Here is a 25,396-nt window from a genome sequence, read left to right as displayed (position 1 = left end):
TATAAAAGATCTTCACTGTCATAACTTTATGTAACTTCTTTGGAAAACAGGAGAAAAAAAATAAAAAACGTTTCAGAAGTGTGATAAATGAGTGAGTCCCAAACAGAACTCCAATCAAAGTTTACAATTTATTAAGCGAATAAAGGCAAGCAAACAGCGCTGGGTGCGCCGGGAGTCTCCGCTCCACCAAGACGCACACCCGCCGTGGCAGTTTTTCTTGTATTTATACAAACATATTCATAGCCCCCCCAAAAAGGTCAGTTTTTTCCCATGAGATCATTTCTATAGTCCCCGCCTCAGGATCCGCCTCAGGCTCCTCCTCGACACGCCTCCTGATGGTCGTGGGCCTGGGTCTTCAGGATGAAGGCCGGAGGTCTTCCTCACGTGGGCAGGGGTCTTCAGGATGAAGGCCGTAGGTCTTCCTCACTGTGCACTTTTCACCTCTTCTCTAAAATTCCCGATTTGGCTGAGCTTGCAGAACCAAACCGGTTCCAGCCTGGTCCGTCCTTGAGTGGACATCTGGTTGTAGTTCTTGTTAGTCCTTATCTTGCCCACATGGGCTAGTTTTTGTCTCCCTTCCTCCCTACAGATGTGTGGGTCCTGAGTTACGACTTTGCTGGCATCTCTCTTATCTCTCTCACCAACCTCCTCCCTGGGCAGCCAGCAGGGACTGAGACTTCACACTTTAATTAAGGCAAGCAATAATTCATACAGCAGTTAGTGTAGCAGTTAGTATTGAGTGTTTAAACAATTAACTTGTTAGTATTTAATATTTAAACAATAACTAATATATACCTTCTTATGTGATTTTGTTAGTATTTCTATATTCCCTCTGTCAGCCCCCCCCCTTTTTATTAGATCAAGTAAATCCTTTTACTTGCATAAGTTTCCCGATTGATATAACACTTTGTGCACTGAAAATATACACGCCAAACCCATATGTACAACAGTGTCAGTAGCAATATTAAAGCAGCTGCAGCTATTAACAGTATTGTCACAGGATATTTTAAATGACTGAAAAATCCTGGAGCTGAAGGTGACCACCTGAAGAGAGTTTCCCAGCATCTATGCTCTCCATCCTTTTCTACCTTTTCACCATTTCCTTTTATCTCGTTTTGCATCACGATGAACTGTCACCAGAGCTCTTTGTTCTGCAGTGCCAGAGCATCCTGTGTATCACTCTGGCGGTCAGCAGCATCATGAGGAATTTCGCAAGTTTATGTTTTTGCATTTCACAGAGATCTTAAACTAAGATAATCACTTCTCTTAAATAAGGCACACCCCGCTCCTTACCACCATATTGACACGAATCAAAGGAACATATTTCACAAGAAGCAACTCCCCCACACAACCCCCTGCATCTTTCTTATTTATTAATCAAAATGGCTCACAAATTTTGAAGGTAAGAAAATTACTTAGTGCTTTCTCTTTATCACCCCTTTTTCTCATCTTCTAGGAAGTGTACTAGATACATGTGTGAAAAGGAAATTCTGTTCTTTTCAGAAGATATGTATATTCATATGAATCTTTATACATATATCACTTTTTCCAAACTTTGAAACATAAGGTAGAAGATTTATTCTTTACATCTCTGTTTTTATATTCTAGCTCTTTCCATTTCCTTTCTCACCAGATATAACCTTGTTCAAAACTCTTCAGCCTTCTTTTATGAATTTGTGTAAAGTTATTGATTGACTCTATTTTGTAATTCAGGCAACTGCTTGTTTTGGAATTGTGACTACAGCATTTAAGGAAGTGTCATAGCCCATTTGATTACTTCCCCCCCCCCCCCCCCCCCCCCCCCCCCCCCCCCCTTGATATGAGGTCCTTTTGGCTTTTCTGCTTAATCACTTTCTTCTAAATACCACCAGTCAGCTTTCTATTTGATTCCTACATTTATACTAGACTCTTCTACAATTAAGTGATAGATCCATTAGCATGTGTGTCAGCTTCCAGTCAGATAAGCCTCTTATATTTATAAAGAAAAAGCAATTAGCAGCTTCAAAACCGAAATCACAATGTTAAGTAAAGTCATCCATAGGATTGTCAGATAAATGGTTATGGAAAGATATCTCCAAGAGGAAAAAGGTTACAATACCATCCCTTTTGCAAAAGGAAAAAAAAAAAAAACAAACCCACACAAAGAAACCAACCAACCAACCCACCCACCAGGAAGAGCCTTATGGAGGGTCTCAGGGAAGCCCTGGGAGATCTGCTTTACATTTCTGGTGGACATGGGTGAGGGTGGCTGTGCTAGATAGTATAGTAGTTGGGTTTCATGTCTATACTGGGATAATGTGGTGAATTAGTGGGAAAATTAAACTGTATTTTAGTTAAGTATGACACCATATATACACACATACACATATATATAGAACAATTGTTATTCAGTCCTCATAGTATGTGTGGATGTATATGACGAGTATTGACTACTTCATTTAAGCTAGCTGTTCATTTTATTTCTGTGTAGACTGCATTTGTGCTATGGCAAGGTGTACTCAAACTCTGCACATGCTGGCCTAAACAACCAGTAAGACAGCAAGAACTGGCCTGAAAACACTACTGACTCTGTTATAGGCATTGGCCTGTTTCAGGTATTGTATGCGGAGGTGGGATGACATGTGAAACTGGTGTTATATTGGCCTAGACTAGCAAAGTAGCCTGAGAGTGCCAAACGTTGGCATCCCCCCATTTTCTTTCGTATCTGGGTAGTTGCCACTCTTAGACTTTTAAAATAATTTCTCCTGGAAGTGGACTAGTCCATATCCATGTAAATGAGCTTCATTTTTTTTTTCTAGATGTGTTCCTTTTCCATAAAAACGAACCAACCAACAATAAATATTGGTGACCTTGCTTGAGAGAACTGATGGAAAGATCACAATTGGTACAAGTAAGGAAAATAACATTCAATTTTAACAACCAGCACCATACTTCATTTAGAAGAAAGGGGAAAAAAAACCCACACAAAATAAAACACCAAAACACAAACCAAAACACATCCTCAAAACAAAAGGGGGTAGAAGCTTTCTTAATGTTTTACTTCATTATGTAACTAGAACTGTTATGCAAAGAGCTAGTATGGCTCTTTGCATACAGAAATTCTCAATGCTTTTTATCATTGCATTGATACAGTAGGGATCTTACCTGCTTTTCATGGACTATCAGTAGTCTGAATTAATTCTGAAAATGTTCAGAGCCCAGCTCTTTGAAATTTTGGATTTGATTTTTGGCTGTTCCTGAAAGGCTGTCACAGAAACCATTCTTCTTCCCTTTCCCATAAAGCTTCCACATGTACATTACAACATTGGCATACTGTGTTAAAAATCAATGGGACCATACTGAATGCTTACTGAAAATTATCTCATGTGACCTCTGGAACAAAAATCCCTCCATCTTAATGGTCTCACAGATTGAAACTATTACATGCCAGCATTTTGTATAGCTTTACTGGTCTGTCCCTGATGGATCAGACTGTTGTGCTTGGGATAACAGGCAAAAATGGAGGTGCAGAGAGAAGGGGGATGCTCATAATCATCTCAAATGTTTATGATATGGAGCAGACATGCAAGGAAATGTTGGAAGGTCTTCAGAGATGTATAGCAATTCATCCAGATAAAGGGCAAATAGCAGTGAAAAGGACATAGAGCAGATTTCAGCAACTCTAATATCTTGACTATATTTAATCTCCACCCATGCATCAGTGGCTTCAGGACAGAAGACACAGCCAAGTATAGTACAGTATTTGCTCATGTATAAAGATGAGGTGATCAAGCCCAGTAACACATTTTCTTTAGCATCTTCCCAGACCTATGCTAGCAATCACAGTGCTTGGGGGTAAAAGAACCTGCAAGACAGGGAATCAGTTCTGGAACTGAAGCCATATGCTACCACTGTCTGAGAGCAGGATAATACAAATAATTCTTTCTCTATGATTAACTGATGTTAAGGGAAAAAAAACACACACCCCACCACAAAAAGCCAACCAAATAACAACGACAAAAAAAAAAACCACAAACACAAAACAAAAAACAACCCCAGATCACTTGAATACTGATGTGTTGCAGCATAGCTCAGTGCAAGAACATACAAGGAAGGGAAGGCATTTTCATTTTAAAGCAAAAGTGATTTCACTCATGCATCCTAAAACACACACGCACTCAAAACAGCAGTAAAATTTCCAAGGGAAGGCCAATATTGCTTGCAGGGACAGGCAGGACAAGGAATGCTTGCTATGAGTCCTCAGCAGGTCTCCAGGGAGGGGGAGGTGTTGGCTACAACGTGCTCATCTTTGAATGGCCTCTTGTGCAGTTCAGAAGCTAACAGCAATTCCATTCTTCTGTCTCTCCAACCTCTGACACTTCTGTGACCATTAGAATTTACTCACCAACGGCAGTCTTCATAGCTGAATGCCTTATCAGAGGCAGATAACCATCAGTCCTGGCCTCAGCTTCTCTCAATTGCATAGTTTACATTGTCCCTTGTTTTATGCTGTGCTTTGTTTTCTCAGCCTGGATGTCCCAGACAAGCTGCAGTTAGATATTTTGTGATCTTGATTACCTACTGTCTAGGTGCAATTGACACCCTCCATACTCACAGCTAGTATTCTGCTCTTCTTTCTGATACTTGCATATATTACCTATTTTCACAGTTCTGGGAATAAGTGGGATTTTTTCACATTTCTGGACAAATGTGAGTTTTTTCACATCTCACTATTTCAGTTATTAATGTTGTGTGAGTACTCACCGGAGTGGTAAAGGCCACTACTCTTTTCTGAGAGAGTTTAAGGCTTCTGAGTTTAGCAGGTACAGGATGGTGAAGCGTTCACCAAAAGTAAGGAGGGTGTCCTTTGTAACGCTGCTGCACACTGCAGCTCTGGTCTGACATTTCAGACATTCCTACAGTGGAAGATGAGTTTTCACACAGACTGCAACCTGGATACTTTGGGACTTTGTCACAGTGCTCTCCTACACACAATAGCTGTCTCTGAATAAAGAAGATCGGCTAGAAACATCTCATCTCTTGGACCTTCTCATTACTAAGAACATTATGTACTGGCAAGCAGTACATGCTCCAGTTCTTTGTGGTCTATACTGTGTTATATTTTCCTAATTTTTAAAAAGGCATGGAAATGTTTGTTGGACCCAATTTTACAACTTCTAGGACAGCGCATCTTTCAAAATTTACAGAACACTGTAACAGCACCATTTCACAGTTAGAAGAGTTTATCTCTCAAAGCCAAGGTATCAAATTGAGCTTATATATTTCAACTACCAGCTGTTTTTAATCAATTTGATTTGCATTGGTTTATATATTATGTTCCTTGAGTAGGTTGCCTTTTTATTACTAGTCATTTTTACTTCAGTAACAGCTCTGTGGAGAATAGCACTTTCCAGGTGACTATAACTTCATAGTAGCTGACAAACAGTACTTACTAAAGCTCACCCATATGGAATATGAAAACTCAGCAAACTTTCACACTGTTATGACAGTGATATTTGTACATCTACAATCTGAAAAATGCTTATACCCAGCTGAAGATACAACACAACTTGAAAATGGGAGAGAAGAGATAAAGGATGCAGTAAGGTAGTATTGCCCCTGCTGGTAGGAGAGCCAAGGCTGGATGAGCTCAGACTTGGCTGTTTGTGATTAGTGAACTCTAAGCAACAGATGATTCACTTGTGAGGCAGCTCTGAAGTATTTATTTATTTGCAAATAAAGAGAATGTTATAGGATGCTTAGAATTTATCTTTACATATTGGCTCACATGGAAATCACCACACCACCTTTACAAAATTTTTACATTATAATAGTTAATTCAAATGAAAATGTCATCTTATTCATATGGATATACGTGCTCAAAGTTTTTCAGAAACTAGTAAGGGTCAAGTAGGGCTGATTTCAAATATTGTCTCTCTACAAAGATGCGTTCATCAGACCTTCTTTTATGTGTTTCTGAAGAAAGGAAGTATTTCACCAGGACCTTAGTGGTTATGCTCTATCTTATGCATTGGATGAGAGGAAGTACATTCTTCCAAGCAGTGATTTTGTTGGAGAAATAAGGGAGATAAAACAGTATAGATTACTCGAACTCTGTAAGATAACCCCGAGGAGAGGAACAGGATGGCACCATGAATCCATTAAACAAGGAAATAAGATAAATTAGCCAAGATTGAACTTATACTGAACTTTTACTCACTAGCATGGTAAAATCACACCTCTAAGGGAGAAAAAGCCTCCTGCCTAAGTGGGACTACCCCTCTCTGAGGATGCATGGTACAATATTTGTGTGCTATCTCTTTAAATGAAAGCATAGACTTAGTAGTATTAGTAGTACCAAGAACACTGACGAAAGTATGAATAATGTATTAATTGCACAACTTTAAGAGTATAAATACTCTCTGTACTTCACCTCTGCAAAGGCATGCTAGCTTTGCTAATTATGGCCTAGCACCCCTTTTCTGCGCTGGACTGGAATAAAGCAGATCTCAACTCTGTGCATTATTTGGCTCTTTTTGCATACCAGGTGAAAGAACCCATATTTAGGAACACAATTTGAGCCAGTTCACACCAAGACAATATCAGATCACTCAAGGAGGATGGCAAAACAGCCAGGAACAGTTGTAGCCAAATATCTCACCGGGCATCTAAAAATCCACTGCAAAAGCACCTTACATGATTACCAACAGCCACACAGGGCAAAGCACCAGCAGTTTCCAAGCCAGTCCTCAGCTAGTCAGCATACGGGTCTTGCACACACCAGCTTCTACCTGTCAGCAGTCATTAGCTCAGGCTCTGCTGCAAAAAGCACAGAAATGCTGCTGGACCTTGCTGGTACCAGAGGAACCTCCACTTTTACTCTCACTTTGAGCTAGGAAATCATAGAATGGCATAGGCTGGCAGGGACCTTAGAGATCATCTAATCCAACCTCCCTGTCATGGGCAGGGATGCCTCTCAACTAGATCAGGCTACTCAAGGCTCCGTCCAACCTGGCCTTGAACACCTCCAGGGAGGCCACAACCTCTCTGGGCAATCTATTCCAAAGTCTCACCACCCTCGTACTGAAGAATTTCTTCCTAAAATCTAATCTAAATCTGTTCTCCTTCAACTTGAACCCGTTTCCCCTTGTCCTATCACTGGACACTCTTGTAAAAATCCCTCCCCAGCCTTCCTGTAAGTTCCCTTCAGATATTGGAAAGCAGCTATTAGGTCCCCCTGAAGTCTTCTCTTTTCAATGCTGAACAATCCCAGCTCCCACAACCTGTCCTCGTAGCAGAGGTGCTCCAGCCCCTGGATCATCTTTGTGGCCCTCCTCTGAACACACTCCAACCAATCTATGTGTCTCTTACGGTGGGGACACCAGAACTGGGCGCAGTATTCGAGGTGGGATCTTACAAGAGCAGAGTAAAGGGGGAGAATCACCTCTCTTGACCTGCTGACCATGCTTCTCTAGATACATCCCAGGATGCAGTTGGCCTTCTGGGCCACATGAGCACAGTGCCAGCTCATGTTGAGCTTCTCATCTATAAACACTCCCAAATCCTTCTCTTCAGGGCTACTCTCAACCCACTCTGTGCCCAGTTTGTATTTGTGCCTAGGATTGGCCCGACCCAGGTGAAGGACCTTGCATTTTGACTTGTTGAAGCTCATGCAGTTAGCACTGGCCCATTTCTCAAGCCTATCAAGGTCCCTCTGGATGGCATCTCTTCCCTCAAGTGAGTCCACGGCACCACACAACTTGGTGTCATTGGCAAATTTACTGAGGGTGCACTCAATGCCGTCATCCATGTCGCTGACAAAGATGTTGAACAGCACTGGACCCACAACAGACCCCTGAGGGACACCACTTGACACTGGTCTCCATGTAGACATCGCACCATTGACTACAACTCTTTGAGTGCAACCATCCAGCCAGTTCTTTATCCACCGAGTGGTCCATCTGTCAAATCCATGTCTCTCCATTTTAGAGACAAGGATGTCATGTGGGACAGTGTCAGGAAAACACCTGCACAAGTCCAGGAAAACGACATCCGGTGCTTTACCCATGTCAACCAGAGCTGTAGCTTTGTCATAGAAGGCCACTAAATTAGTCAGGCACGACTTGCCCCTAGTGAAGCCATGTTGGCTGTCACCAAACACTTGGTTATTTTTTTATATGCCTTAGTACAGCTACCAGGAGAATTTGTTCCATGATTTTTTACCTGGCACAGAGGTAAGGCTGACTGGTCTGTAGTTTCCTGCGTTGTCCTTGGTCCCTTTTTTAAAGATGGGGGTTATGTTCACCCTTTTCCAATCTGTAGGAACCTCACCAGACTGCCAGGACCTCTCAAATATGATGGCTAGTGGCCTAGCAACTTCAGCCACCAGTTCCTTCAGGATCCATGGATGTATCTCATCAGGTCCCATGGACTTGTGCACCTTCAGGTTCTCTAGGTGTTCCCAGACCTGATCTACTCCTACCCTGGGTGGTTCTTCACTCTCCCAGACCCAGCCAATATCCTCTGTAATTTGGGTGGTGTGGTTCAAGTGGTTGCCAGTGAAGACTGAGGCAAAAAAGTTGTTGAATATTTCAGCCTTCTCCATGTCCTCAGTAACCAGGTCACCCATATCCTTCCGGAGAGGTCCCACATTCTCTCTTGTTTTCCTTTTTTATGGTTTTTTTTCACATACCTATAAAATCCTTTTCTGTTATTTCTAATATCACTGGCCAGATTTGACTCTATCAGGGCCTTAGCTTTTCTAACCTGGTCTCTGAGTACACGAGCAACTTCCTTGTAACCATCCCAGGTTACCCGTCCCTGCTTCCATGCTTTGTGTATTCCCCTTTTGTATTTGATTTTAGCCAGGAGTTGTTTATCCATATAGGTCTCCTGGTGTTTTTGCCTGATTTCTTCCTTTTGGGGATGCAATGCCTTTGAACTTGGAGGAGATGAACCTTGAAAATCTTCCATTAAGTCATCTGTGTGTGTCTTAGACTAAAGAAATGTTACATCAAATAAACTACCTATAGCAAATTCAGATTTACCTCTCATTCATGGTGTGTTCAGATTTTTTTGTTTTAGCAAATAGCTTCCAGGATCTATTCTGTATCAGGTTTAACTGATATTTAGGTTTTCTCTGAATTTTATAGCTAGTGCAAGATGTCTATCAAATTCTTCAGTAATTTATCTTTGCTCAAAAAGCCCAACTTAATTAAATACTCTTGATATCAATTCTTATTCATAACTTATGAAAGGATCTTTCTCTCCCCCCTCCCCCCAACCTACATCTGGTTTGGGATTTGTTGTTGTGCTCTTTTATAGTTAAGTGATTCAACACCACTTGCAAACTGATAGGATTCCAGGTAAGATTTATCACTTGTCTAAGGAGGGAAGAGCAAAGCCTATTGTATAAGCTACAATCAGTCTACCATTATTCCACGTCACTACTAGAACTGTTTGCAGCTGTTACAGACTTCAAAACACACACCGTAAATTCTTCCCAATGGCTAGCCTGGTCCACTAGGACAAGCCATGATACATTATTATTAGTGTCCTTTCATAATGTATTATACCCCAAAACCACTTCAGACTCAGGCATTTAGGGTTCATATGAGCTCATCCTTCCTGCAAGAAAACTTACACATCTATTTCCTCCTCAGCTGGTGGATTATTGTTTGGGTTTTGTTTTTTTTTTTTTATGTAATTTAAGCCTGCAGCTCTGAAATTAATCCCAAGTAACACTGTATTTATGAAAGCAGTCTAAGATCCTCAAAAGACTAGAATAAAATTGATAAAGACCAATAAAAACTATTTCCCTTTCCCACTCTTCAAAAATTGTTTATTTCTTGAACATGCACAAAAGCATCATTTTTGACCCAAGCTCCTGCTGAAGTGTATTAAAATATTAAATATCCGCTATATGAAATTGAATAAAGTAGCTATTTTTAAAATTATTAATAATTTATCTTAAACATATATAACCAGGTTTAGATAAACGAATAGATCTTTTGATATCACAGTAATAGGAAATTAGTTTGCTTTCACTAACTCATTTCTGCAATCCCACTGTAATCATCTACTAAAAAAAATCCCAACAAACCAAACAACAGTGTTCTGAAAAAACACAAATCCGAGGTCGATGAACAAATAAGGGGGAAGGGGAAAATATATTACATAGAATATCTTAATTCCCAAAGCCCTATTCCTGATACCATCATCCCCCTCCCTTTTACCTCTCCGAGGTTAAGTAACAGAAAATGGCTGAAAGTGAGAAAAACAAGGGAAAGAAAATGGTGTGTGGAGGCACTTGATTGGTCGGATTTTGCTGCAGAGTCCCAAGTTCCTCACACAGAGAAAAGAATATTTCCTAAGATGAAGCGTTATCACTAATTCACAGATAAGCGAGAGTCTTGCAGTTTTAGGCTTCCCAAAAGGAATATTTCCTCTAAGCGATTCTGTCTCTCCTTGTTTCCAAGTTTAAATGAAAGCTTCATTCGACTCAGTCCAGCCGCTTCTTAAAGGCGCAGCTGCTCGTTTGGAGCATTGAATAACCAAGTTGTCATTTGCAACTTGGTTATTCGAGTTTGCTGTTCCTTCAAAGGAACAGCAAGCTTCTCAAATTATGTAAAACAGCCTGCAAAATATACATATAAAAATACAAAGTTGAAAGGTGACGGAGATTCAGAAATCATTTTGTAAATCTACATTTTCCAGGCACTAGTTACAGCTCTATTAAGTAGAAGGGCAAGGCAGTGTGCAGCTGAACTTACAGTCACCAAGAAACCCTGTTTTCCAGGTAAGTTCACAAAAATCACTAAATAGGACAGATAGTGAAGACACTTCATTTAAAAGCAATTCTGATCTCGATGTCAAATTTTTAATCACTAATAATCCTTAGAAAACAATTCCTCTGTGCTCAGTTCAGCAAATAGTTCCAGGAGTCTGAACACAGATGGAGAAAATTCATCCAACTAGGAGTCTAATCATTCAGACAGAAGTGATATACCCAGAACCATCAACGATGCCACGAGCTTGTCCCCAAAAAAACACCAGCAGAAAATACACCTATTAAAAATAGAATTCACAGAAATTACCTTCACCACCACCCTACCCCCAGCTGTCTCTAGAAATAGATTTAACTCAGGAATAGACTAGAAGTGCTTGAAAAGGGCTGAAGGTGCCCGGGGGACGTCGTTTGTGACAGGGACAATCAGATAACGAGTGATAAATCACTGAAAACTAACGAACAACTACCAACCAAGCACCTTTCCTGGAAGGAAAGGAAATGACTTCTTGAGTCTTCAGAAACAAAACGCCTTAACCCCCCGCCCTCCCCCCCCCAAAAAAAAAAAAAAACAAAAGGGGTTTGAAAAGGAAAATAATATTTCTGTCAGGACAATAAAGTATAATGTTGCTACGATAAGAATATAAAGTAAATGCAGTACAGCAGGAGGCTTTCACAACATACTTAACTCTGAATACATCTTCTCTAGTCAGAAAGGCAGACCTCTGTATAGTGATCTTACAAATTCAACGAGTTTGTACAAACGATTTTAAGATATGCAGCCAAGCCACAGAAAAAAAAAAATATATACACAAACGTTTTCGAGCCGGGTATGTCCTTCAGAAAAGGAACTCAATTTTGTTCCTTATCAGTTAAAGTTATCTGAAAAAGCAGTCAGAAAGCATTTTCTCCCTAAACAGGAATTTGCCCAGTCTTAGCACTATCACCTCAACAGTAACTGAACACACCATACAGCTTTGCTACGGTCAGAATCTCTTTCAACACGTTTGTAACGTGACTTACACGCATTTTGTTCAGTACTTACTTGACAAGATACGCTCACTGCAGCTACCTGAAAAGCACATGGAAACGCATCACCTCCTACGCAGAACTCAAGAGTTTACAGCTCTCTTTAGTGGTCATGTGGTGGCTCTTAAAAGAGCCTTTGGGTTTTCGATAGCCTAAAAGATCCGTTTGCTAGAAGCTTTAAGCGCGCTCGCCGCGGATGCGCCGGGCCAGCTGGATGTCCTTGGGCATGATGGTGACGCGCTTGGCGTGGATGGCGCACAGGTTGGTGTCCTCGAAGAGCCCCACCAGGTAGGCCTCGCTCGCCTCCTGCAGCGCCATCACGGCCGAGCTCTGGAAGCGCAGGTCGGTCTTGAAGTCCTGCGCGATCTCGCGCACCAGCCGCTGGAAGGGCAGCTTGCGGATCAGCAGCTCCGTCGACTTCTGGTAGCGCCGGATCTCGCGCAGCGCCACCGTGCCGGGCCGGTAGCGGTGCGGCTTCTTCACGCCGCCCGTGGCCGGCGCGCTCTTGCGGGCCGCCTTGGTGGCCAGCTGCTTGCGGGGCGCCTTCCCGCCCGTCGACTTACGCGCCGTCTGCTTCGTGCGGGCCATTTTTCGCCAGAAGAGCCGCCAAGCACTGAGGAACGAGTGGCTATGGGGAAAGCAGCCGCGGGGCCTTTATTTATAGCCACCACCGCCCTGTGATTGGCTGGCGAGAAGGCGCACATTCCATTGGGCAATAGGAAGGATTTGAAAAGCCCGCCGGCCGGTGGCGCGGAGGGGGTGGGGGGAGGTAACCGCCGTTTCCCGCTCCGCAGCCTCCTCCCTAGCCCCTTTCCATGCTGGAGGCAACGGCTCTTTGCTTCTCTTATGCCTCAGCTCTGTCCCGCCGAGCGGGACCGACAGCAGCCGCGCGCTCCGCCACAGCCGTAACCTGCCAGCGGACGCCGAGTTTTTATTATGGCCCCGCCAACAGGCGCTTTTATCTCCGCCTCTGCCCCGGGCGGGCAGGATTTCAGCCCCCTTGTAAAAGGTTTTTTCGCCACCGGCTCTTGTCCGCTTTTTTTTTTTATTTTTAAAGCACACCTTACTTTTCACTCGTATTGTCACATTACGTTGTCACTTCCGAATGAAGAGGTTCCTCATAACTCTTGAAGTGCATATTCTCCATGAAAGGAATGACAGAAAAAAACTGCGCCACTTCCATATGAAATCTCTGAGACTATTAAAATTGTTTTTCTCGGTGCCATTTCACTTCCGGGGTTCTTGGCGTAATAAATTTCATAAAACATTATCATTCAAATATCACACATACACAGACTAATCTCTATGGAGTTCTCTGAGTAAACAAGCTGTTCTGGCTTGCAGCCAAGTCGTTCGAGAATGGCAGCTAATGTTTAAAGGGGACGACAACATTTTATTAGAAACGGTATAAACTGTGTTGGAATAAGGCTGTTATTGTTTAAAAAAAACCGACAGAAAAAAAAATAAAAAACAACACCAAAAATATTACCATGCATATTGCTCTGTACTTGAAAACTAGACCTGAGATAATTGCTCTAAAATGAGAAAGGAAAACTTTAATAGCCTTAGAACTCGATTAGGTACTTAAAATTCTTTTTATAGACTTGCCCGATGAACAGTCGGGGTAGGGCATACACACAACGACCCAAATTAATCCCAATATTTTAACATGACAAACATTTTCCTTGCTATTAACAGCATGTCCTAGTCTGGGAACTAAGCCAGTGCTAAACACAAGTACCACTCACCGAAACCAATTCAGGGTGACCAACTCTTTTACTGAATATGTGGGTGGCTCTTAAAAGAGCCTTTGGTTTAAACGATCTTTTGAACACAGATTTACTTGGAGCTGGTGTACTTGGTGACAGCCTTGGTGCCCTCGGAGACAGCGTGCTTGGCCAGCTCGCCGGGCAGCAGCAGCCGCACGGCCGTCTGGATCTCCCGCGAGGTGATGGTGGAGCGCTTGTTGTAGTGCGCCAGGCGCGACGCCTCGCCGGCGATGCGCTCAAAGATGTCGTTGACGAAGGAGTTCATGATGCCCATGGCCTTGGACGAGATGCCCGTGTCGGGGTGCACCTGCTTCAGCACCTTGTACACGTAGATGGAGTAGCTCTCCTTTCTAGTCTTTCTACGCTTCTTGTCACCCTTCTTCTGCGTCTTGGTGACGGCTTTCTTGGAGCCCTTCTTCGGAGCAGGAGCGGATTTAGCTGGTTCCGGCATTTTACTAGTCTGTCACTACCTGTCTACCGCAGGAACGACGTAAATACAATAGCGGCGACTCCCGTATTTATAGGGACGGTATGCAAATGAGATGACTCAAGGATGTTCTTGCCTACTGGACAATCCGGGTTTGTGATGTCAAACCATCTAGCGCCTCCGATTGGTCATTATTTCATCTGTCTTCCCATTGGTTAACTTCACAATCGCAGTCTCCACCAATCAGAAGTCCCACCGAACCCCAAAAGGAAGGGATAAAAAGGCAGGGTGGCCGCTCTCGCTGTACCGTTTCTGTTGTTACAGGTTTTGGTCTTTTACGTAGATTTTGTTTTGCTTTCGTAACCTTTAAGGTATGTCCGGCCGCGGGAAGCAGGGCGGGAAGGCGCGGGCCAAGGCCAAGTCGCGCTCGTCGCGGGCCGGGCTGCAGTTCCCCGTGGGCCGCGTGCACCGGCTGCTGCGCAAGGGCAACTACGCGGAGCGGGTGGGCGCCGGCGCCCCGGTGTACCTGGCGGCCGTGCTGGAGTACCTGACGGCCGAGATCCTGGAGCTGGCGGGCAACGCGGCCCGCGACAACAAGAAGACGCGCATCATCCCCCGCCACCTGCAGCTCGCCATCCGCAACGACGAGGAGCTCAACAAGCTGCTGGGCAAGGTGACCATCGCGCAGGGCGGGGTGCTGCCCAACATCCAGGCCGTGCTGCTGCCCAAGAAGACCGATAGCCACAAGGCGAAAGCCAAGTAAAGCTCTTTCAACAAACAACCTAAAAGGCTCTTTTCAGAGCCACCCACATCTTCCTAAAAAGAGCAGGAACGCCTGAGCCTACCAAAACAGTGTGTTTTGATATGCTTGGAAATTTTTAGATGTACAGGGAAGGTTTCTGAAGCATGAACTTTTTTCTATATATACTTTCAACTTGGTCTTGCTGGCCAGTGTAGGTCCCTGCGTTTTTTCTTTCTGTAGGAAGTTAATGTTCTTGTGTAAACACTTCTCAGTTTCACTTTTCTGAAAAATCAGTAAAAGGCAGGAGCTAAGATCGAGGTCCGTCACCTCAGCACGTTCAAAGGAGAAATGAGAACACGGCCAAGGAGGGATCCGTTCCCCCCTCTCCATGGTTTCGGGGGGGGAGAAACACCGTTGATCCAGGAGGAGGTGGGCTATGGAGGGGGAGGGCGTGGGGTTTCCGTGCCCGCTCGTGCGAGGGGCGGGGCCGCCGCCTGCCAACCCGGAGGGAGCGCGCGGTGTTCAAACCCGGGGCAGGACATGGCGCTCTTTCCTCCCGGCGCAGCCGCTGCTGCCCCCGTTTTGTGGGTGGAAAAGGAGTCTCAGTGCCTTATGCGTAGTGGCTTTCTTTTTCCCTGTCTCCTAAAATTTGTTTTGAGGTTTTTTCTTACTTGCAGTTTACGGCTTTCAGGCACTAGGGATAGAGTTGTAATTATTCCATTGGGATGCTATCCTGTAACTATCCCAGGACTCTTTCCAAAGGACAGCGTCAGCTATTCTGAGTAAGTGATGGGTGGTGGAAATGATGATTGACGATCATGAGTTAAAATAAAACAGTCTAAAGTTGATTTTGCATAACTTGTGAGTTCCTACAGGAGCACTACAAAAAGTCAAATATACATATAGGATCATGGTGTACCATCTGGACTTGAACTGGTGTTTTATTTTTTTCTTTTTCATTCTGGCAACATCTGAAAAGTGTTTATCTGCAAGAGTTTCCTTTTCTCGTACAGAATTGCCTCGTGGGCGCCGCCGCCTTTGACTTGGCTGTGCTCTTCGGTGCTGCCTTTTTGGGCTGCTTTGCCGCAGCGGGAGCCGGCTGCTTGGGGCTCTTCGCCGCTTTCCTGGCACTCCTGGGCGTGGGACCCCGTTGCGCATCTCTGAGGCGGACACGCCTTGGTAATGAGCTCAGTGACGCTGGGGGCCGCGGGTTTTGAGCTGCCCGCCGGCGCCTTGGAATTCTTGGCAGGGGGGCTGGAGCGACGGGCAAACTCTCGGACATGATCGGAGACAGGTTTCAAAAAACAATAAAGAGGCGTGGGGGTGTCAGGGAGATATAAAGATAATGAGTGAAAGGCCAGTATTTATAGGGACGAGCCTCTTGGCCGTTGGTGCCTGGGGGAGTCTGCCCCGCTGGAAGGTGGTGGATGCTCCGCTCCCTTTGTATTTCCTCGGAACAGATTAATTTTTTTTTCTTCCACTGTGGGGGGCTCTGCGTTCCTTCCGTTGTTAGGCACGTATAGGTAAAACAGTATTTTATTCCTTTTTCATTCAGTACTATTTTATGTGGAAGAAAACAAAACTGCCCGAAGGGGAGCCAGGAATGCGTGGCCGGGAGCCTCTGAATGAGATGCGGGGGGGGGGGGGGGGGGGGGGGGGGCGGGCGGCGCGGGTGTGTTTTCTTTGTTCTTGCAAAGCTCCTCTTGCGAAATAAGGCGAAGGAAAACTGTGCTGCTTTTTGCAGCAACCTCAGGAGGCAGAGGAGTGAGTCATCGTGACAATGTGTTAATCGAAAATGTTTTTCAAGAAGAGGGAGGTAACACGAGAGTGCCTGGCTGAAGTGTTGCTTAGAAACAAGATGACAATGGTGGGATTAGTTTTAAACAATGCTTGCTTCTTACACAATTTCAATTTTGGCTTGTTGGTTTTGGTTGGTTTGTTTTGTGCGTGTTTTTCTAAACAGGGAGAGGACTTTTTCCCTTTTCAGCCCTGCCTTGTTGAAAGAAATAGTATTATGTACGATTACGTACTATTCAGAGATGGACTTTGTTAGTAGCCGTACTGAAATTTGAGGTTTAGAACTCGAGGATTATTTTTATTGCATAATCTCGGTTTCTTCTACGTACTATATTGAGCAAAATAACCTTCTATTGGCGGATATGTAGTATGGAGGGAAGAGATTGCATGGGGCCAAAGCAGAGGACTGATTTGCAGAAGGTTCTGATTGGGCCGCTTGAAATTCCTGTGTTTTGAAACAGGCCTCCTGGGTTTCCTTTTTGCCCTCAGAAACACGCTGTGAGGAAGGAGCATTTCTCTCTTCTCAGGACCAATGCTCCCACTGAAGTGCCTGAGGAGGAAATGAGTCTGTTTTGCTTTTCTTGGAAATTAGGGAAGGAGGATTTTTTCCCCCAGTTATGTTTGAAAAATCACTCAAAATCACAAATATTCTAACAATTTTATTTTCAAGTGAGATAGGGACAGATTGAAATCTAAAGTGTTGTGGGTTTTTTATTATTATCATCACTAGAAACTAGTTACACTCAGTAATGGTAAATCACAATGTATCATTTTCTTCTCTTTTTAGACATGTTTACCCCTTGAGATGGTGCATATAAAAAGCTGTTTCCTTTCATAGCAGTTTATGACTAATGTTCCGTTTTCTACACTACCAACAGTATTTTCACTATGTATTTTAGTGTATTTTCACTATGTATTTTAGTGTATTTTTATTAGTACAGGCAAACTGATGAGTCCTGTATACCAAATCCTCTTTTTCTCCAGCTAAAATGTGATTGGAATATTTTTGTACAATTGCGTATCCTTATTTCTCCTGACAGTTTCTCTCTCACAGTTAACATAGAAAGGCAATATATTCTTCGGCCTCATGTAACTATGCTTGTTATAAATGAACGTATCTTCTGCCTGCATAGTATAGTTAAATAAAAGTTCTGTATATATTAGAAGAGAGAAGTGGAGTGTAACACCTATTAACTTATGTGACAGATGAGGCTTAAAAAATTTTCTTTAAAAACAGAAGTATTTTATTTCATTTTAGATGTAGAATTTCTAACTCATCTAGATCTTTTCCCAAATGTCTTTCCAACTATTCAGACAGTCTAAACCTTCAAACAGACTTCTACATAAAGGAAGAAAGCTTTAGATTTAAGAACAATGCATCACAGATGCTAATGGTAATGAAAAATCACGTAGTATCATAGATGACCTAAATGCCTTTGACCTTTAAGTCCACAATTATGCTCTAAAGCACTAGCTATGGCATAAGTAGTACAATCTTTCAGATAGCCTTGTCTCCAATAATGTTATTCAACCTGTAGTTACTTCATATTTGTCTGGCTTTCCTTAAAGCTCTAGAAGATAATATGCAAGGTAATATTAAACAAACAGCAACAACAAAAAAAAAACCCACAACTAACACACAAAAAAAAAGACAAAACAAAACAAACAAAAAAATACTCAGTTGTAGAACATTCTCAAGTATGCAGACAAACAAGTAAAACAGAGGGAAGTGATAAAAGAGCATTAATGGGGGGGGGGGGGTGATTTTGTTTTTTCATTCCCCCTTCCTCCCTAGCCTTTCAGGAGGAGAAGTTGCTGTAGTCTATCTACTGTATTTTTAAAAAGGCAAGCTAGAGCATTTGCCTACAAAATGAATGGAATTATTTGCCTGCTACTGAGGGCATATCCATGAAACTGTGGGTTGTTCTTTGTAAAATTTATTTGAACATTTGTCACACAGTCTACACAGGCTAAATATTTACAGCTCCGTTTGTAAATTATTGTCAATCCCCTTCACTCTAAATATTTAGTTCCTTTAGTAAATTTCTGCAACGATACAGAGCAAACCACAGGATGAACAAGCAGGAATATTTTACAAATCTGGCACAATGTATAGAAACCTTTGAATAGTATCATCAGTAATTTTTTTTTTTGTATTCCCTTGAAAACAGGCCTGCTTAGACACCAAATGAGGTTAAAAAAAGCTATTGACGTTATTGTTCATTTCTCTCAGGTATGCAGTACAGGATCAATTTAGACATTGGTAAATGTGAAAGAAACTCACATGTCTCCATTCACACAATTTCAGAGGCACTGATGCTGACATCCCAGCAATTTGAATGACAGGACTGAAGCCTGAAAGCCAATTGCGTTATACCTGTAGAAACACAGAAGAAACCTGCATTTGCCGGTAATAATAAATGTCCTATATATATAATTATATAAATACTTAATATAATATTAACAAAATAGCAAATTGCCATAAACCACAAATAATTCCTTAGTCGCCTTTCTCTTTGCGCCTTCACAGATTCTCCCTAACACTACTGTGGCGCAGCTCAGTAACCTGGAGGGGGAATGTCGATCAGTTTGGGAATTTCCACCCCAGCGGCGTGAAGCAGTTGAGGCTCGGCCGCAGCGGCCGGAGCGCGGCGGGGAGGGGCGGCCCCGGGCACCGCCGGGCACCGCCCGCCCGGCGCCGCTGCGCCTCCGCTGCAGCGATTTCTGACCAATCCTGCCCGGGAAAGAGCTTCCCTCCCTCCTCCTCCTCGCCCTCCCTCCCTCTCTCTCTCTTCGGTTACGTTCTCCGACACCCCCAGCCCTGTCCTCCGCGAGTCGTTTCCATCCGTTAATCCGCAGGAAGGGGAGGTGAATCCGCGGCAGGACACCGCGGTGGGGTGCTGAGCACCCTGCCCTTGCTGCGGTTAAAACCAGCCTGCTTTTGGAGTAACTCCGGTGTTTCTCACATCGACTGCCGGTTTGATTTTAACCGCGCTTTATTTATACTGTGGCTGCTGCCTGGGGTGAAAAACAAAACAAAACACAACACACACACCCCGCACACACACCAAACAAACAAACAAGCAAACAAACAAACGGGGAGCAGTCAAAGTTCCAGATTGCTCTGTTAGGAAAACCTTATTTTGATTCTATAGGCTTCACGGCTGAGAGAGCAACGGACTATCCTGCCTGATCAACTACTTCTATAAGGAGACCATGGTCATGAGAGTATTTTCACCCTTGTTCGTTCTGCCCTAGAAAACATGACGCATGACTGCATGGTAAAGAAACAGCCCTACCACACTGAGTGGGCTGATGCAGGTAAACTTTTTGCCTCTCCAGCTGGCATTTCTATATATCACTTCTTCAAGAATTCAATTATTTTAGGTCTCTGCACTCTGCATATGAACAATATATTGCTCTTGGCATGTCGGGAGAAGAGAAACGGCTCCATCCTCAACTTTTCACTCATCACATTCAGCTCTTATTTCCTTCATTTCAAAATAAGCAGTCCGTTTACTCAAGGAAACCACCTACAATATTTAGGCATCTCCTCTGGCCTCAGAAACCTTTTGGTTGGTAACTGACTTTATAGTTAGATTGGACCTCACTACACTTGGTAGATTTAGCCACTGACCTTATATATATTAAAGATAACAATGAACATCTTCACTCAAGAGTTATCTCTGTCCTGAAAGTGTCCTAGTATCCCTGCAAGGGAAGCCATTTTAGACCTTAAATCATCACTCATCTCAGAATTTTCTTTTCCAGTTGCACTGCATCTTTTTTTTTAATTATTATTTAGAGGCCAGAAATGTGCACACTCCTCAAGGTGTAACTATTTCCCACAATGCTACAATGGTACAAAGATACAATATCCTCTGCTTTGCCCTCTGTTCATCTTCTGGTCATTCTTGAAATTGAATTATTTTTTTTCATTTTAGTACTTCTGATCATTGAACAAACTATTTAGTTAGTTAGCTTTTATTAGTATCAACCTGGAGGTTGCAGGGAAGATGGTGGCAAGACAGTTCAAAAGACTGAGTCAGGGATCAGGGGTAGGAGGACAAGCAGTGAAACTGAAAACTATTCTCAAAAGAAAGTGAATAAATAAGAAGGCTGAAGTTCATTTTAAATTTATTGACATCCAAAATTCCTAAAGTTTGGAGAGCCCAAGATGTGTATGTCATAAAGGTCATGGGAAGACCACTGTTGAAAGTCAGGTGAATGAAAGTTTAATTTATCATAAAAATGATGGTTTAATCTGCCACCATCCATTAAGATCGAGAAGTCCAAGTCCACCTGTCTCTATAGGTGGTGAAGTTCCCACCAGTTGCTAGTCTGAGGCACTCGCTGTCTGTGTACAGTTTGCTAACTGCTGAAGGACCTTGCAGCTGCATTAGAAGAGCTCTAAACTTTTTTTTATTGTCACTGTTGTACCGAGGACGGAGAAAAGAACAACACAGAATTCAGGTCCAGGAGAAAATGCCAAGATGCCAATATTTAATTAATTACAAATCCGCATATATAACATGATTCGCAAGAATGGCCAAGGCTATTGAGTGCTTGACCACCCACCTCCCAGAGTGATTGGCTGAATGCTACACCACCCATTTCAAAACAACTTTCCCAGTGTACCATAAACAAGACTGCAAAACAAGCTACAGGTGCAAGATAAAGTCTTAGTTTACAAAAACCTCAAACTGTTTCTCAGCTAGCCTGCATGGGAAAAAGAACTTTCACAGGATGCTGCAGCAGCTGGAAAATTTCCTTGCTTTTAGCTTTTTAGTATCCACATTTTATTTTTTCAGGAAGGAAGGAGGATTTCAACAGAAAATGTCATATTAGATGCACGCATGTGTTTGTGTGTATGCATGCACATATAACACAGTGAAGGGGTAAAAGAATAGTACCATACAGAACAAAAACAGCATGGGATAGTCATTATCAAGATGATGTGGTTTAGCACCATGCAGCCCCTTGCTCACTACTCCTGCAGCGGGATGGAGAGGAGAAAATATAACAAAAGGCTTGAAGGTAGAGATAGGAACAGGGAGGGATCATCCACCAACCATGGCCTTGGGCAAAACAGAATCGACTTGGGGACAAATCAATTTAATTAATGACCAGTCACATTCAGAGAGGATAATGAGAAACACAGCCAGATCTTAAAAAAAAATGACTTCCCTCCACCCTTCCCTTCTTCCCAGCTTTACATTCTCTCCCCAGCAGTGCAGGGGGACAGGGAATGGAGTTGGGGTCAATTTCTCACATGTTTCAGCCACTTCTTCCTCTCAGAGGCAGGACTCTTCACACTCTTCTCCTGCTCCAGCATGAGGTCCCTTCCCATGGGACGCAGTCCTCCACAAACTTCTCCAACACGAGTCCTTCCTGCGGAATCCAGTCCTTACCCATCATACTGTTCCAGCACATGCTTTTCCCACGGAGTCACCGCTTCTTAGGGTGCAGCCACCTGTGCAGAGTCTTCCACGGGCTGTGGGTGGATCTCCGCTTCACCATTAATCTCCATGGGTGGCAGGGGCATCACTTGCCATCTCACCATGGGCTGAAGGGGAATCTCAGCTTCAGCATACCTCCTCCTGCTCCATCTTCACTGACCTCAATGTCTGCATAGTTGTTTCTCTCACATCTCAGTCCTCTCTCCTCTGCAGTTGTGCCAGGCCCAACCAGCCTGGCAAACCTCAGCAGTCCCAGCAAGATGAACCCTGCCCAGCAGGTGCCCCAGGAGTGAGGCACTTCAGAGCTCTCCAAGCCCCACTTCCACAGCCATTTACAGCTGAGCGGCGATGGCCCAGTGCAAGCAGCTACCCGTGCAGAAGACCAGGGGCCAGGCCGCCCATCTTCCCCTCCTCTGTCTCAGCTACAGATCCTGCATGGTGCGGGTTTCTTTGTCCCTTAAATATGTTTATTCACAGAGGCACTGATTGTCTCAGCCTTGGCCAGAGGTGGGTCCGACCTGGCCAAAATCAGGTCTAACTTGGAGCTGGGGAAGCTTCTAGCAGTTCCTTACAGGGGCTACACACCTCTAGCCCCTCCCCTGCTACCAAAACCCCACCACAGAAACCCAGCACACAAGATAATACTAATAAGAGGAATGTTTAATTACTATGCTTTGGAAAACAGAAAGAAAAGTAGGTCATTATCTTGTAAAGGACTTTGTACCTTTCTCCTACATCCTTTTTTTTCTTGCTTTCAGTTTGAGAGATCCCTTGCCCATCTCTGCAAGTCTGGGAATAAACACACCAATGCATGAAAAGGTAACACTTTCAACTGTCAGTAATTAATAAATAAATACATTATTTTATTGAGGTTTCTAAAGCTCTGTCAGAGATGAACCCCACTGTTCTGGGGTAGAACCTGCCACGATCCACACTGCATGAGGATTTCCAGCGTCCACCTGGAGGAAAGTGGCTTTAAAGGCACCAGCGGTGGCCAGTGGCCTTCAGGACACCCTTGCGAGTAAAGTCTGAAGGCAAATGCACACCTGAGAAGAAACTCTGCCATGTCCTGGGGCAGACAAGCCCACAGGGACCAGTCAATGCAGGTGCCAGGTCCATCAGTTCAGTCCGGGTGAATGAGAATGAAAACTAGGGCTAAGCTGATCAAAACTCAGATGGTCCAGCAGTAATGTAATTAGTAATGGGCTGTCAGGTGCAAAATATGGGATTCTCCTTTATATTGGGAGGATAATCAACAGTCATGCCAATTAGCCTGTCTTCAGTTTCCTGGCAGATGGCCTGTGCAGTGGTGTAGGTTGAGTCTCCATATAAGCAGGATGCACAGAGCATCAGTTTTGCTTGTGCTTTAATTAACAATTTCGTGATGCAATTTACAACAATTTTTTTTTACACATGGAATTAGACAACTTCTGTTATATTTTCATCATGTTGATTGTTGCTCTAGGCAAAAATACATCTCCATGTTTCCTTGGACTTCTATATTTCATGTGATTATGCTCTGAGAACACTTACAATTCCCTAGAAAGATAATGCAGTTTTATTCTTTTCCCTCACAAATGTCTCACCTAAGTAAAATAGCACATTTATCACAATCTTCTGCTTCGGGAGGTCAGGTAAATCTGTATGTCCAAATTGCAACGTTTCTATCACAATACTTTTAGCTGGTTTAAAAAATATACCCCACAGATTTTTTAAACTGATATTAATTCTCCTAAGGACCTGAAAATACATGTGCTGGCAGATCTACTGAGAGATCAGCAACTTCTTCAGATAATGACTAAATAGGTTTCCTAAAAACCCCAAAGAAAAGTAGATCGCTGAAGAGAAAACAAATTTTGAAATTTGCATTATTTCAATAGTCTCCTCAAAGGGATGTTTGTCTTTTGGGAAGGTCAGGAGCATTAGCAGGAATGGCAGGATGGGAGACTGAGAGCTGACGCAGAAGGGAAGAGAAGTGCTACGATCTGCTATGATATACCTAGAGCAGGAAGAGGAGTAGAGTCATTTCCTTGCTCCTTCCTGACCTCACCTAACCTGCTTCTTCACACCAGCGTGCCCTGGCTGCCTTCCCACATCATGGGAGATTGCTCAAGGCTCTTCCAACTAATGCTGCCTGATCAGGAAAGGGAAAACTACACTCTTCCTCCTCCTCACACTGTCTTGGTTAATGGGACAAGCTGAACTGAAAAAAAAAAAAGAAAAAAGTTATTACTGAGTAGTTAATATACTCACTTGTTGGTTTTTGAGTAACAAAATCCATGTAAATGAGCCACTACGAGTAAGATGAACACTGGCCATAAAATACAAGACCAAGATGTCATATTAGGAAACTAAATGTTACTCCAGAAATCAACCAATGTAGATTGCTCAGAGCTCCTTCCTTCTTTTCCAGAACATTGAAAGGTTTGAGCTCCTGTAAACAGCATGTATGCCCCTCCTTTTGGTTTAATTTTTCTCTATTTTCAGGAGTGCCCCAACGCTTCAATAATATACATACCTTTACTTTGTACGTACAGCTGCCAGTGAAAAGTTTAGAAAGATACCACACACATACATTAAGATAAATAAAACCATGAAAATTAAACTCTCTATTCTTTAGTGTGGAAAACATAAAATTGGACAAGCATAACTTGACTTTAAAAATCATGAAATATAGAATAATATTTCCTCAAATAACCTAAGCACACTGTAATGCAACAATATATTCTATGTGCTTGTACATTACTATCATATATACAAAGATTCTGCGTAAAATCCGTCATCACAAAAATTCACACTTCAGATCATCAGTGGTTTTTATCCCATTTGAAACTAAGCTATTGCTTAGGTCAGGAACAAATTACATAGTTAGCTGGTTTGGTTCTTGGGTCCTGGATGAGGATGAACAGTTGATTATTTAAGGAAGTCTAATGTAGAGATGATCAAGAAAGTATGATGAAAAAATCAGCAAAGGTTAAATTTCACAGGAAAAACATTAACAGCACAATAAATACCACAAAAAAGAGATGTAGTGAACTAAAAAGAGATGTAGTGAACTAAAAAGAGATGTAGTGAACTAAAAAGAAGCAAGAAATGGATGCTAAAAGAGATTGCAACATTTTGACAAAAGTGCCAATCAACATGAGGCATGGGAGGTGAACAGGGCAGCTTGCAAGGCAGAATACCTATTCCCACTAAACCACAGGAAGGGAATTAAACTGTTTAAGCGGATAATCTACAAGAATATTCGCACCTACACAATTTTAAGTCATTAAGGGAAATGAAAGCAAAACTATAGAAAAGCTGTGAAAAATTTACATTATCAAAAAATAAGATGCCAGATTAGATGAGAAAAACAATTCTTTCAACAGTCCTGAGGAGAACAAAAGACATCCTTTGAATCTAGAC

At 42.9% G+C, this 25,396-nt stretch overlaps 3 protein-coding genes across 3 annotated transcripts; 1 reads left to right on the top strand and 2 right to left on the bottom strand.

Moving 5' to 3' along the window:
• Window positions 1-11,937: 11,937 nt before the first annotated feature.
• On the bottom strand, window positions 11,938-12,382 carry LOC104375475 (histone H3). The gene has a single exon (XM_009981836.2). It carries the CDS (start codon window positions 12,380-12,382, stop codon window positions 11,972-11,974), a length of 411 nt encoding a protein of 136 aa, XP_009980138.2. The 3' UTR covers window positions 11,938-11,971.
• A 1,169-nt stretch (window positions 12,383-13,551) lies between these two features.
• Window positions 13,552-14,072, bottom strand: LOC104375474 (histone H2B 8). Its single transcript, XM_009981835.2, has one exon. The coding sequence runs from the start codon at window positions 14,012-14,014 to the stop codon at window positions 13,634-13,636; it is 381 nt and encodes a 126-aa protein (XP_009980137.2). The 5' UTR covers window positions 14,015-14,072; the 3' UTR covers window positions 13,552-13,633.
• Window positions 14,073-14,363: 291 nt separating this feature from the next.
• On the top strand, window positions 14,364-14,753 carry LOC147528865 (histone H2A-IV). Its single transcript, XM_086610092.1, has one exon. The coding sequence runs from the start codon at window positions 14,364-14,366 to the stop codon at window positions 14,751-14,753; it is 390 nt and encodes a 129-aa protein (XP_086466218.1).
• Window positions 14,754-25,396: the final 10,643 nt, after the last annotated feature.

Source organism: Tauraco erythrolophus, chromosome 4 (genome assembly GCF_009769465.1).
Source record: "Tauraco erythrolophus isolate bTauEry1 chromosome 4, bTauEry1.pri, whole genome shotgun sequence".
NCBI classification, from domain to species: domain Eukaryota; kingdom Metazoa; phylum Chordata; class Aves; order Musophagiformes; family Musophagidae; genus Tauraco; species Tauraco erythrolophus.
The sequence above is the reverse complement of the archived record's forward strand: the minus strand, read 5'-3'. Positions and strand labels throughout refer to the sequence as shown.